Source organism: Geotrypetes seraphini, chromosome 1 (assembly GCF_902459505.1).
Source record: "Geotrypetes seraphini chromosome 1, aGeoSer1.1, whole genome shotgun sequence".
Taxonomy (NCBI): Eukaryota; Metazoa; Chordata; class Amphibia; order Gymnophiona; family Dermophiidae; genus Geotrypetes; species Geotrypetes seraphini.
Genome location: NC_047084.1, coordinates 366,234,180 through 366,247,410, shown reverse-complemented (window position 1 = coordinate 366,247,410; position 13,231 = coordinate 366,234,180). Strand labels below are relative to the sequence as shown.

Below are 13,231 nucleotides of genomic sequence, written 5' to 3'. Positions count from 1 at the left end.
TTCGAGGATTGTGCGGTGAAGGCTGAGCTTACAGGAATGGGACAGTGACAGCGACAGCAACAAAACTCACAGGGATAGGACGGGGAAAGTGAGTTCCTGCGGGGATGGGGAAAAATCTATCCCCATGGCATTCTCTATCACGCAACACGCAATAACCATAGACTTCCATGGGTACATGTCTTATAATGCAGAAGATTAATGAGTAGATAATTGGTGTTAATGAGCAATAATAGGTTATAATTAGCCTTAATTGATAACAATTAGCAGTTACATGTGTAACTGCCCATAGTCGGTATTCTATAAGTTGCATGATCAAATTTCAGAATGCTGCACAAAATGAACACTTTTACAAAGCTTATACATGCCTAGGACCAGCTGTAAAACCTGACATGGATCTCAGTGACAATAGATGTGCAATGAAATGGGAAACATACACACTCACACATTTTTAAATCATATCCTAACCATGCTCCCTTGCCATATGCATATATTTATGATATATACCAAGTAAATCCTGTCTTTCATAAATGCCTGTATTTACATATGTAAATCACAAATATGGCTTCTAAAATAACCACTATAATCTCTCACCAGCAGGAAGACACTCACTGCAAAAGACTGGATTCCTACAGTCCTCCATAGTAAGAATCTGCTAATGATTACATTACTGAGAGTACCGTATTTTTTGCTCCATAAGACACACCTGACCATAAGACGCACCCTAGTTTTAGAAGAGGAAAACGAGAAAAAAACCATTCTGAACCCAAATTTGCCCTGCCAGGCTCTGCACCCAACCCCACATTCCTTGCCAAGCTCTGCACCTTGTCCCCCCCCCCCTCCTGCCAGGCTCTGTACCCTGTCCTCCCTCTGGTGGTCTAGTGGTAGGCTTGGACAGGGCAGACAGGCCTAGTGGCTGGCAGGTAGGGACAGGGTAGGCAGGCCTCCCCCTCCCCTCACCTAGGCAGCCCCCCCAGGTAGGCAGGCAGTCCTCTCCCCTCCCAGGCTGTCCCCCCAGGCAGGCAGGCAGGCCTCCCTTTCTCAGGCAACCTTCCCAAGCAGGCTGGCAGGCCTCCTCCCTCCCAGGCAGCCTCCCCCCAGGCAGGCAGCCCCCCCAGGCAGAAAGGCAGGCCTCCCCCTCCCTTGCAGCCCCTCCAGGCAAGCAGGCCTCCCTCCTCCCAGGCAGGCAGGCAGGCCTCCCTCCTCCAGGCTTCCCCGCAGGCAGGCAGGCCCAGCCTCTCCCTGCTCCCTCCATATTTTTAATTGGCAGGGCAGGCCCCGGCCCTCTCCTTCCTTACCTTTTTTTTCCATTCTGGCACCCTTCCTCGCTGGACGCAGCTGCCTGCCTATTCTCCGCTGGTTCCCGCAAGCAGTGATGGCTGTCGCGGCTCCAGTCCTCTTCTTTCCCTTGCAGCAGAGCGGCACACATGGCTGCCTGCCTGTTCTCACGGGAAGCGGCGCGAGATCAGGCAGGCAGCCAGCCCTGTGCGTCGCTCTGCTACAAGGGAAAAGAAGAGGACTCAAGCCGTGCCAGATGTCACTGCTTGCGGGGGAACCAGGCAGGCAGCCACGTCTAGCGAGGGAGGGCGCCAGAATGAAGAAAAAGGTATCGGGGGAGGGGGGTTTGGGGTTGGGTATTCGCTCCATAAGACGCATCCTTATTTCTACTCCCTTTTTGGGGGTGGAAAAAGTATGTCTTATGGAGCGAAAAATACGGTACTTGATAGAAAAAATTATACACTGTCCTGAACTTCTTTAAGGTAGGGCAGTATATCAGATGTCAAACATAAACATTACTTTCCCCAAGGACAGGAATATCAGAGGGTTAGGAACTGGGATGTGTGTAAGTTTGGTTGGGCATGTTAGGAATTCAGAAATCTGATGTTTAAATTCCAGCAGCAGATTCTGTCTAACCTCATTTGAATAAAACCGAACAAGTCAGAATAATGGGAAAAAATGTTATACATTTAAACTAGGAAGTTACACAAATAACCTACACAATAAGGATGTATTACTTTTAATTTGTTAGCCTGCCTTAACATTTTAGTGTACATGCAAAATCAATGTAATACATATTAACCTATAAATTAATGTATTGAATTGATTTTCATGAATTAAGAAATTTTAGTTTCATTTTATTCAGAAAGCTGGCTCCGATTACCACTCATCTCAAAAATGTATCTGAGGTAAGAAGTACCATGTAATCTGTGTCATCCACCTTAGGACCCCTGAGGAAGGCTGAGTAATCGCCGAAACACAGATCTTGTAGGTTCTGAGCCTCACTTTTATGTTTGTTTATGTTTATTCAGAATTTGATATACCGCTCTCACATTTTACTGACCTAAGCGGTTTACAATGGAACAGTTAAAAACTGAAAGGAACTCCATAGAACATATTCAAATAGGAAACTTCATTTAACATATTCAGATAGGAAAGGTAGAGATAGAGAAAGATACAAGATATATACATATCCTAACAAGTTTTACAGGTGGCAAAAAAAAAAAAAAAAATTACTTTAAAAATAAAGTGCTGCACTGCATTACAACAAAGTGTGCACCAAATTCTGCACACTTTTGTGAGCATTAATCATCAGTGACACATTTTGTACCTATATAAACCCTGAGGTTGTTTTTATTTGATCTTTTTATCTGATTATTTGAATAAACAATGCTTCCTGGAACTCCAGAGACTTGTGTTCCCCTTGTGCTTTCGGAGGTCCTTCTTTTTGGTTTGTGTTTGCTCTTTAAGAAATTTTAGTACATATTTTTAAAATATTGTTAAAAAAATATGTGAAACGAACAAAAAGAAACACCCGAATATCAGGAAATTATGCCAAACTGAAAATTGTTTTCTCATGCACATGTATGCTATGCAGATTTCAACAGGAGAGCAGTAAAAAGCAAAAGATAAAGAGTTCAGAACTCAGATTACAAAGGCTCCTTACATTTCCTATCCAGAGGCAGGAAATTGACTCAGTTCCCAACAGCTGGTACTACATTTGCTCCTAGGGGAATTCTGTGCTACTGCATATGCTGAATTTGCGCAGAATTTGGTGCAGTCATGTGTTGTAATGCAGTGCAGCACTGATAGAAACATGACGGCAGATACAGGCCATAAAGGCCAAATGGCCCATCCATTCATTTCTAGCTTTCGTCCCTCCCCACATACTCACCACTCCAGGAACTGCCCAGCTACACATTGAGCTAATTTTACCTTCTCTGCCAACCTGGAAGGGGGGGGGGGGGGAGGGCTGGAAAAAAAGGTGGATGGAATTATGTATGCCTTGGAGGAGGGCCTGCAACAAGGTGGTTGAGGTGCTGTTTGCCTTTGGAGAGGGCAAGGTTGAAACAAAGGGGATGAGCTAGTCTGTGCCTTAGGGGGAGGGAGGGGCTGGCAGAAGGTAAAGAATATATTTGTTTATCTCTGGGGGAGGGGGCAGTAGAGAAAAGTAGATAGTGTGTGTGTCATGGGTTGTGAGGGTGGAGAAAGGTAGATAGGGTGCTTTGTGTCACAGATGAGAGAGGGCAGCAGCCAGGTAGTTGGAGTGGTGTGTCCCATGGGAGGGAGGAGGGCTGCAGCAAGGTGGAAGGGGTAGTCAGTGCTTTGAGTGAGGTGGGGAAGTGGAGGGGCTGAAGAAAGGTATATACTGTGGACTCTGATTCTTTAAAGTCCACCTAAGGTTAGATGCCGATATTGGTATCGAGGGCCAGATTCTGCAACCGGCGCTGGCATCAGCTGGTGCCTTCAAAGCCGACGCCACTCAGTTGTCAATCATGTACCAGCACCAGTTGCAGAATCATGGCTACGTGTAAAATAGGCACTGTAAATGTAGGCCAGGATTTTCATGGCCTACCTTTCACGTGAATCGTACCTACAGAGGCGCTTTATAAAGCCTAACACCATATATGATTTTATCCACGCCTACTGTGGCATTAGGCATTATAACACACCTCCGAAGGTGTGATTAAGGTGCCTTTTTTTCCTTTTAAGAGGTTTGTTTGTTTTTTGTTTTTTTTTTTCCTTTTTAATGGCATTATCAACTTAAGTTAGGTACCAGCAGGGCACCTAATTTAAGGTTCCATTTATAGAATCTGGGCATGATTCTATAAAACTTAGGTGTCCATTATAGATTCACACTTAGTCGCCTAAGCGTGCTTAGGCATCCCCAATTTTTACCAGGGTTTTCCATGCCTAAAGTTAGGCACCGATATCAGACTAACGGTACCTGATTCACAAAGAGGCGCCTAACTCAAAAACACACCCAAAATCTACACCCACTTTGGGCTAGACACCTACTTTTTAAAAAATTGAGGTTTTTGAGAGATTTATTTATTTTAGTACTGTATTTATATACCACTTATAACCTAAGTGGCTTACATTCAGGTACTCATGCATTTTTCCCTGTCTGTCCCAGTGGGCTCAGAATCTATCTAACGTACCTATGGCAATCGTGGAATTAAGTGACTTGCCCAGAGTTCACAAGGAGCAGCGTGGGATTTGAACCCACAACCTCAGGGTGTTGAGGCTGTGGCTCTAACCACTGCACCACACACTCCTCAGGTGCCTAACTTTTAATTAAGTCCAATTGAAGCCAATTGTGAGGTGGTAAGTGCCAATATCAGCACTGATTATGTCTATTGCTCAAATTAATTTCCGATATCGGTGCCTAACTTTAGGCGGACTTTATAGAATCTAGGCCATGTGTGTCTGTGTGCCATGGGTGTGTGTGTGGGGGGGAGGGGGGCTGAAGAAAGGTGGATAGTTTATCTGTGATATGTGGGTGGAGGGGTTGAAGAAAGGTACATGGGGTATGTGTGTGATGTGGACAAAGGCAAAGAGAAAAGTAAGGTGGGGGTTTGTCTGAGAGGGAAAGGAAATACCTTAGGGGTAGCCAGAATATAAGTCTTGCTGGGGAGAGCATAAAGAGGGCAGTGACAGCTGAGGGTTGAGCTAGGAGATTTTTAGAAGGTAGAATTCTGCTAGGAAGTCGAGGATAGGTAAACAAAAAGAAGGTGGAAGGAGGGGAAAACTGGAGGTATTCATCCTGGAGAAGGACAGAGAAAACTGGGGACTGAACTTCACAGAGGAAGGGATACATGCTAAGCGAGAAATGGAGAAAGTGGAATCTGAAAAGAGAAACTGCTGTGATAGTGATGTGGGGAGCGACTGCCGGGTGGTGCCTGGGGTGAGAATCCAGCTATTAGAATGTGGGAATTCTGCACAAGAAATGTACAAATAAAGTATGTAGAATTTTCAATTTTGTTTGCATAGAATTCCCCTAGGAATATATATTATATATATTATACTGTTCTAATGCATCTTCTGACTAATGAGTGTATATATTGTATATAACACACACCCACTTCTTTGTTGCTTCTGTTCTATCAAATTGGAAATGGAATTTTATTTTGCCAATTAACGTGTTGGTTTTTTTATTCACCCAGTTGAAGTCACTGGAAATAGCTGCCAATATTGCGAGGGAGCTTGCAGATTACACCAAAAACCATTTGAATGCCGGAGACATCACCTATTCAGTGCGTGCTATGGATCAGCTCGTGGATTTATTGGATGTGCAGCTTCGGAATCTGACCCCAGGTGGAAAAGACAGTGCTGCGCGAAGTTTAAACAAAGTAAGTAATAAAATTCTACAGAATTGCAATCACTGCTTCATGTTGGGCAGTCACAAGTGAGATACAATTCTTTCTTTTACTAGGAGTAGCCTTAGAGCAGGGGTTCTTAATATTGGGACCGTGGACCCTTAAAGGTCCTTGAATGGGTTTCAGGATGTCCATGACGGTCAGATAAAAATTAACATTTATATTCATTATACAGCGCAATGCTGTTGATTTTTATCACAGATGAGAGAGTAGATTAGAGGTCTTCATTGGAACGGGGATTGCGGGAATCCCACAGGTCCAACGGGGGCCCTGCAGAGATCCCTCCAGGTCCACGGGACTCCCATAGGGATCCTCCCCCAGGTCCACAGAACTTCCACGGGGATAGACACTGGTTCTCTGGAGGTTTCCACGGAAATGCTGGCCTACGTTTGTTCCAATGTTCCCTCTAAGCTTCTTCGATCCCTCAGCGCACAAATTACTGATTGCCACTCACACGGGAGAGTTCTATAAATCCACCAATCAGGGAGACAGAGCTGGAGCTTGATGGCCAATTGACTAAAGGGGAGTGTGTGGCGCAGTGGTTAAAGCTACAGCCTCAGCACCCTGGAGTTGTGGGTTCAAACCCATGCTGCTCGTTGTGACCCTGGGCAAGTCACTTAATCCCCCCATTGCCCCAGGTACATTAGATAGACTGTGAGCCCGCCGGGACAGACAGGGAAAAATGCTTAAGTACCTGAATAAATTCATGTAAACCGTTCTGAACTCCCCTGGGAGAACGGTATAGAAAAACTGAATAAATAAATAAAAAAGTAACAGGTATTTTGCTACCTTAATGCAGTCATGGGCCTTAATGCCTTCTAGTAAATATATCCTTTATTTAGTAGAGGCAGTCAGGCCCATATTCTATAAACGGTAACTTAGGTTAGGCACCTAACTTAAGTGCAAAACGCTATTAAAAATTTTTTTTAAGCGTTTAAAAATATGTAGGTGCCTAAAAATAGGTGCCTGCATCGTGGCTACGGAGGCACTTTACAGCACCTAGCGGCACTGTAGGTATGGCTAATGCTAGAAATGGCGTTAGGCGTTGTAAAGCACCTCCATATCTGCAATTCACGTAAAATGAGATGCCGGAAATGTAGACCTTGAAAATACTGGCCTACATTTCACGAAGCTGCGATTCTACAAGTGGTGCCGGTGCGCAATTGGCATGCGTTCAGTGGCCCATTTTTAGGCAGCCACTGATACCAGTACCATTTGTAGAATCTGGCTCTCAATGTTTCTCGAAGTGCAATAGCACATAAAAGAAGACTATCTGGGCCAGTATTCGGCAGTAGTGGCAAGCATTTTTTAAAGCAACAAATTTAGCAGTCCTTGAACAGGAGTACACACAATGAAGTCCCCTGTGTTTTCTTCTTCTGTGATAAAGGATGGAATAGCTTGTTTCTATACAAGAATATTGCATTCAGGTACTTCAGTAGCCATGTGTTTAGTAATAGCATGTTACAAAGACATTTCATTACTTAACATCACTGCTACAGTAGATGTAATGTTTAACACCATTAGGTAAAGCTGGCAATTCAACTTGTGCATCAAACGTAATGGGAAGTTCCAATCAGAATACTAAATTCTTCAATTTGCATATATGCATGCCTTGTATATAAAATGGGCTTTCAACCCTATACATTCCATTTCTGTGGCATTCAGCTGATCATAGATAGTAAGGAGAACAACAATTTGGGGGTTTGATTAATGTTATGACAGTTATGGCCCCTGCCTGCAGTCTTCGGAACCAGTGTTACCCCTTCTGGTTTGCACTCTGAGCTCTGGGCAAATCAGTTGCACTCTGCATTAGAATTTCAGCGTGCTGAAAAACAGCTATGTGAATCAGTGATCCAGATGACAGGCTCAGTAATTTACTTGCACTCGTTCTCTCTTAATTCTTCAGAAGAGCAACTGCTTTTTGCTCATTTAAGAGTGCATGAATTAATATGAGAAGGAGTTGGGAGAGGGGGAAGGGCACACAGAAGATGCTAGAGTAGCTGCTACTTAAGTCTGAGTAATTTTCACCTTCACTGATCAAGAGGACTACAGAAAAGTAATTGGCAAAGTTTTTTTTTTGCTTTTCATTTTGTTTGGCCTAGAGAATGAGAAGAAAGCAATTACATATTCCTCTAATCATTAAACAAAATGGAATGTTAGAATTGAATGGAGCAGAGAGAGCTCAGTGGAATCCTTTGCCCAGGCGTGGCCAGTATACATTACAACCTTGTCTATTATTATAGTTTTATATTTTTTTGTGCAAACAGAGCTTAAAAAAATAGGGCAAAAGTAACAGATCTAGTATTTTACTTGAAAAGCTAGTTTCTACAGTACTGTTGCCTGTTTATGATTTGCAGTATCAACAGAGTGCAGTTTTATTAAGAAATTTGGGCCCAATTCACTAACCTGCCCGATCGTGACCGATCCATGTTCGATCTATTCAACTTATTCATAAGAGATATGACGCAAGGACTTAGAGGAAGGGTATCACTGTTCGCCGACGACGCCAAACTTTGCAACATAGTAGGCAAAAGCTTATTACCTGATAATATGACACACGACCTACTGCTGCTGGAACAATGGTCAATTACTTGGCAGCTAGGCTTCAATGCTAAAAAATGCAAGATAATGCACTTGGGCAAGAGAAATCCACGTAGAACTTATGTACTAAATGGTGAGACCTTGGTTAGGACCACGGAGGAATGCGATCTAGGAGTGATCATTAGCGAAGACATGAAAGTTGCCAATCAAGTGGAGAAGGCTTCCTCCAAGGCAAGACAAATATTGGGGTGTATCCGCAGAAGTTTCGTCAGCGGGAGACCTGAAGTTATGATGCCGTTATACAGAACCATGGTGAGGCCACACTTGGAGTACTGTGTTCAGTTTTGGAGACCACACTACCGAAAGGACGTGCTGAGGATCGAGTCGGTTCAGTGAACGGCCACCAGAATGGTCATGGGGCTCAAGGATCTCCCGTATGAAGAAAGACTAAAGAAGTTGCAACTGTACTCACTCGAGGAAAGAAGAGAACAGGGAGATATGATTGAAACATATAAATACATCACGGGACGCATCGAGTCAGAAGATGATATCTTCTGGCTCATGGGACCCTCGACCACCAGAGGGCATCCACTGAAAATCAGGGGAGGGAATTTTCTTGGCGACTCCAGGAAGTACTTCTTCACCGAAAGAGTGGTGGATCATTGGAACAGACTCCCACTCCAGGTGATAAAGGCCAGCAGCGTGACGGATTTTAAGAAAAAATGGGATACTCTTGTGGGATCTTTAAGGAAGTAAATTCAGGGGGGGGATACTTGGAATGGGCAGACTTGGTGGGCTATAGCCCTTTTCTGCTGCTTTTTCTATGTTTCTATGATCTGTGGCAGGCTGACCAATTCACTGCAGGCTAATATTCAAATGGGGGGCAATCAGAGGAACGCCCCCCACCGACTGCACGGATAGCTGCTAAGCGATCCCTACGCATGTGCAGACTATATTCTTTGCCTGTAGATGGTCTGTACATGCTCTCCGCTGGGACTTTTTACTTTTACTTCCACATACACATTGCACCAGGACCCGATCTTGCCAGCGAAGGGGAAGAGGGAGGGACAGCAGTGGGTCTCCTCCCTCCCACCAGTGTGCAAGTGCTGCTGATTCCATTGCAGGGGAAGGAGGAGAACCAAGGGGGGCTGCGGAGGAGAAGTTTGTGACCAAAATGGAAGTCTATGCCGCCCCAACTTTCCTGCTCTCTGCTGTCATTCCCCTAAGTGCAGCCCCGCTTTAAACCCGCAGGTTAAAACCACTGGCTCGCATTGCGGGGAAGGGCGGCAGAAATCAGGAGAGTTGGGGCGGCCAGAGCAGGGCTCCTGAAGGGCTAGAAGTGTGGCAATGTATCCCTGTTCGCCACCTTTCAGGGCAGAGAGCAGAGTGACAGAGATGGAGGGCGGCAAAGAGCAGAGCGACAGAGAGCAGGAGGCTTTTTTTGATGGTTTGATAGGCTGCAGGGCTGGGATTTCAGTGTGAGGACAGTCGGAAAGGACGTGAGCGACTGGTCAGTCGCTTCTTCTGTTGATCGGCCAGCCCATTCGGTGTCCCAGATTTTTTTAGTAAATCACTGCCTGCCTACTTTGCATGCCATTTCCCCTCATTTGCATGCACGGATGGGAATCGGATCGGCACAGAGGTTAGTGAATCGGGTCCAAAGGGGTTGCAAACCGATCAGTTCATGATCGGTTTGCTTAGTGAATCTAGCCCTTTGTCTTTATTCATATTTTAAAACTTCTCTATTATCTTTTCTTTAAAAAATTTAAAAAACACCAAAGGCAGTATACTGAATTGTATATTCAATTTAACTTTTGGATAAAAAACTACAATATCTTTTAGTATAGAGAAATTGATATTGCTCACTCTGTAGATGCAATGCTAGTTTAAAAGTTACCTTGTTGTTTGATTAATGCTTCTATATTCAGAGCTGCAAGGCTATCTAAATCTAGTAGTCCTGGTTTTAAACTTAAGTCCTAAAGCACTATGGAACATGTAGTCCCTGATTCCATTGAATATGTAGTCCTGATATCCATTGAAATCAGTGTTCCATGTCCCATGATGAATCAGGATAGGGTTCTCAGAAATTGAGAACTGGCTCCGATTCTCTCTTTTAGGACTGAGCAACTTGGCAGCTGTGCACAGAACTGTGTGTGCCTTGAAAGAATGAGAACCCCTGAAGAACTTTAAAACCTCCTTCAAAAATAATCCTATACAGGCACACGATCCTTTATCTGAAACCTATGGGACCATGAAATTGCTACCAAACTTTATTTCAAAATAAGGCAAACATTAAACACTTCGGCCCAAATTCTCTAAAGTGAATTGTAATTTAGGTGGTGGTAAGTGTCCTACTACCACCTAACTTACCGTATTTTCACACATATAACGCGCGCGTTATACACAATTTTACAAACTGTGCATAACCATGCACGTTATACGCGTGAGCGCGTTGTACAAATTTTTTTTTACATAGTTCCCCCCCCCCCGACGTCCGATCCTTCACCCCGAAGGACCGCTCGCACCCCCACCCGAAGGACCGCTCGCACCCCCACAGCCTCCCCCTCCCCCTCCCACATGGAGAAGCTGCCTACTGTTGTTTCCGGATGCCAGTGAGCCCAGCTGCTTCCTCTGCCGGCGGTCCTGCCCCTTCTCTGAGCCCTGCACTGTGCTGCTTCCTCTTCCGGCGGTCCCGCCCTTTCTCTGACGTCAGAGAAAGGGCGGGACCGCCGGAAGAGGAAGCAGTGTAGTGCAGGGCTCAGAGAAGGGGCGGGACCGCCGGCAGAGGAAGCAGCTGGGCTCACTGGCATCCGGAAACAACGGTAGGCAGCTTCTCGAGGAGGAGGGGGGAGGCTGTGGGGGTGCGAGCAGTCCTTCGGGTGGGGGTGCGAGCGGTCTTTCGGAAAGGAGAGTCGGGGCGGGCGAACGGAGAGTCGGGGCGGCAAACAGAAAGTCGGGGCGGCGAGAGGAGAGTTGGGGCGGCATGCGCGGTATACGCGTGTGCGTGCTATAGTAAAATTTTTTAACATAAATTTCTGTTCCCCGCGCGCTATACCCGTGTGCGCGTTTCACACGGGTGCGCGGTATATGGGTGAAAATACGGTAATCATTTTAATTGGTGTTAATTGGTGTGGTAAGTGACCTGGTCGTTTAAAGCCAATTAAAAAGTGATTTTAAAAAACTTAGGGGGGATTCGCTAACCTCACAGATCTGATCCGATCCATGGGTGATCCGATCCGTGGCCGGATGACCGATTCCCCAAGCCTCCTCATGCAAATTATTGTAATCGGAGGCACGCCCCAAACCTACCACACGGATCGCTGAAGAGCGATCCTGACACATGCGCAGACCATCTTCTTTGCCTGTAGATAGTCTGTGCATGCTCTCCGCAAAAGGAAGAGCTGGAAACTTTTATTTACATTTTTAATCAGAACTGGAAACTTTTTACTTTTTTCACAAGCCTATGGTTTTAACCCGAGGGTGTAAAGCAGGGCTGCATTGCAGTGTGTTCTGGAACAGAACAGAACACGCCATAGTGCAGCCCCGTTTTATATATTCAAATATTTTTATTAAAGTTTCAAAGAAGTGCTAGAAATGTAAACAATAAAGCATTACTGAAGTCTTACAAAAGTGCATAACACATTTCCCTACCCCCAATCACCCTCCTACCCCCCCCCCTCCCATTCTCAAATCCTGAAGTTGAACAGCAAATCCAAAGCAATCAACATAAAGGAAGTATAACATCACAAGTTCAAGAGTCGACTTTGAGCGCGAGGAGTAAGATCCATCCAGAAATGTTCCCAGATCAAACAGAAGCGGCGGCCTGGTCCTGCATCAAGGGTACCAAAGACGTTCCAAAGAGGCATGGACAATCATCAACGACTGCCATTGACCATAGGACGGCAGGTCGCTAGACAGCCAATTACTTTCTTGTCCAGAAGTATCACTCTAGCAATAAAAGCTGTCATCCCTTTGTGTTTCGGGGATACAATAGTATAATATCCAAATAGTGCTTTGCAGCCCCGCTTTAAGCCCATGGGTTAAAACCATGGGATTTCGCTGCAGGGAAGGGCGGCAGAGAGCAGGCGAGTCCTTTCCTGTAGTGCGAGCTGGGAGAATCGGGGAGGCAGAGAGCAGGACCGTTTTGGGGGGAAGTGTGAGCAGAGAGGCAGAGAGCAGGATGGTTTTACTTTTGAGGCCTGCAGGGCTAGGATTTCAGGGCAGCAAAGAGCAGGACAGTTGGCAAGGACGTGAGCGACTGGTCCTCAGCAGTCGCTTCCTTTTGAATTGATCAGCCCAGTTGCTGTTCCTGAAATTGTTTAGTGAATTGCTGCCTTCCTAAATTTGCATGCCATTTTCCATCATTTGCATGCGCAGATCTAATCGGATAAGAGGTTGATCGGCCACGAGGTTAGTGAATCAGGTTGGGGAAAAATCGGGTCGGTGCACAATTGCAAACACGATCAGTGGGCTTAGCAAATCTAGCCCTTAGGCACCTGCAAAAAAGTGATGCCATAATCACCTCTACAGAGTTGCCTTAGAGTGCATAAGTTTAAAGTAGGCGTGGTTTACACTGGAAATTTCTTTACGTGCCATTAGGCATCTCTGTAGATGTGATTTTCATCAAAGGTAGGGGCCAGAAATGTAAACCTACCAAACCCTGGCCTGCATTACTGGTGGCTATATTTGACGTTAGCCGTGATTCTGAACACTCCGCTATAGCATGATTGACAATGTGATTGGCGGCCATCGATTATAGAGCCATTTGTAGAATCTGGCCCTTTGAGCACAAACATGTTCCAAACTATGGCACTGGAACAACACCTTCCAACATAAATGAAACTTTAACATGCATCATCTTTAGTCACACTTAGGGGTTCTTTTGCTAAGACGTGCTAACTGATTTAGCGTGCACTAATTGATTTAACACACACTAAAGATTAGCATGCACTAAATTGGTTAGCACGCCTTCGTAAAAGGACCCCTTAGTCTTTCTTAGCCAAAAACATATAACATGCATCATTTTCTGTCTGTAT

General features: G+C 45.2%; 1 protein-coding gene across 24 annotated transcripts in view; it reads left to right on the top strand.

Moving 5' to 3' along the window:
- ADGRL3 (adhesion G protein-coupled receptor L3) overlaps nucleotides 1–13,231 on the top strand; it is a 1,804,713-nt gene that overhangs the window by 1,459,154 nt on the left and 332,328 nt on the right. For all 24 annotated transcript variants that reach the window (XM_033915103.1, XM_033915068.1, XM_033915049.1 and 21 more), the window contains one exon: nucleotides 5,442–5,627. In XM_033915103.1, the coding sequence (XP_033770994.1) occupies nucleotides 5,442–5,627 (186 nt within the window). The remainder of the gene's footprint in view (nucleotides 1–5,441; nucleotides 5,628–13,231) is intronic.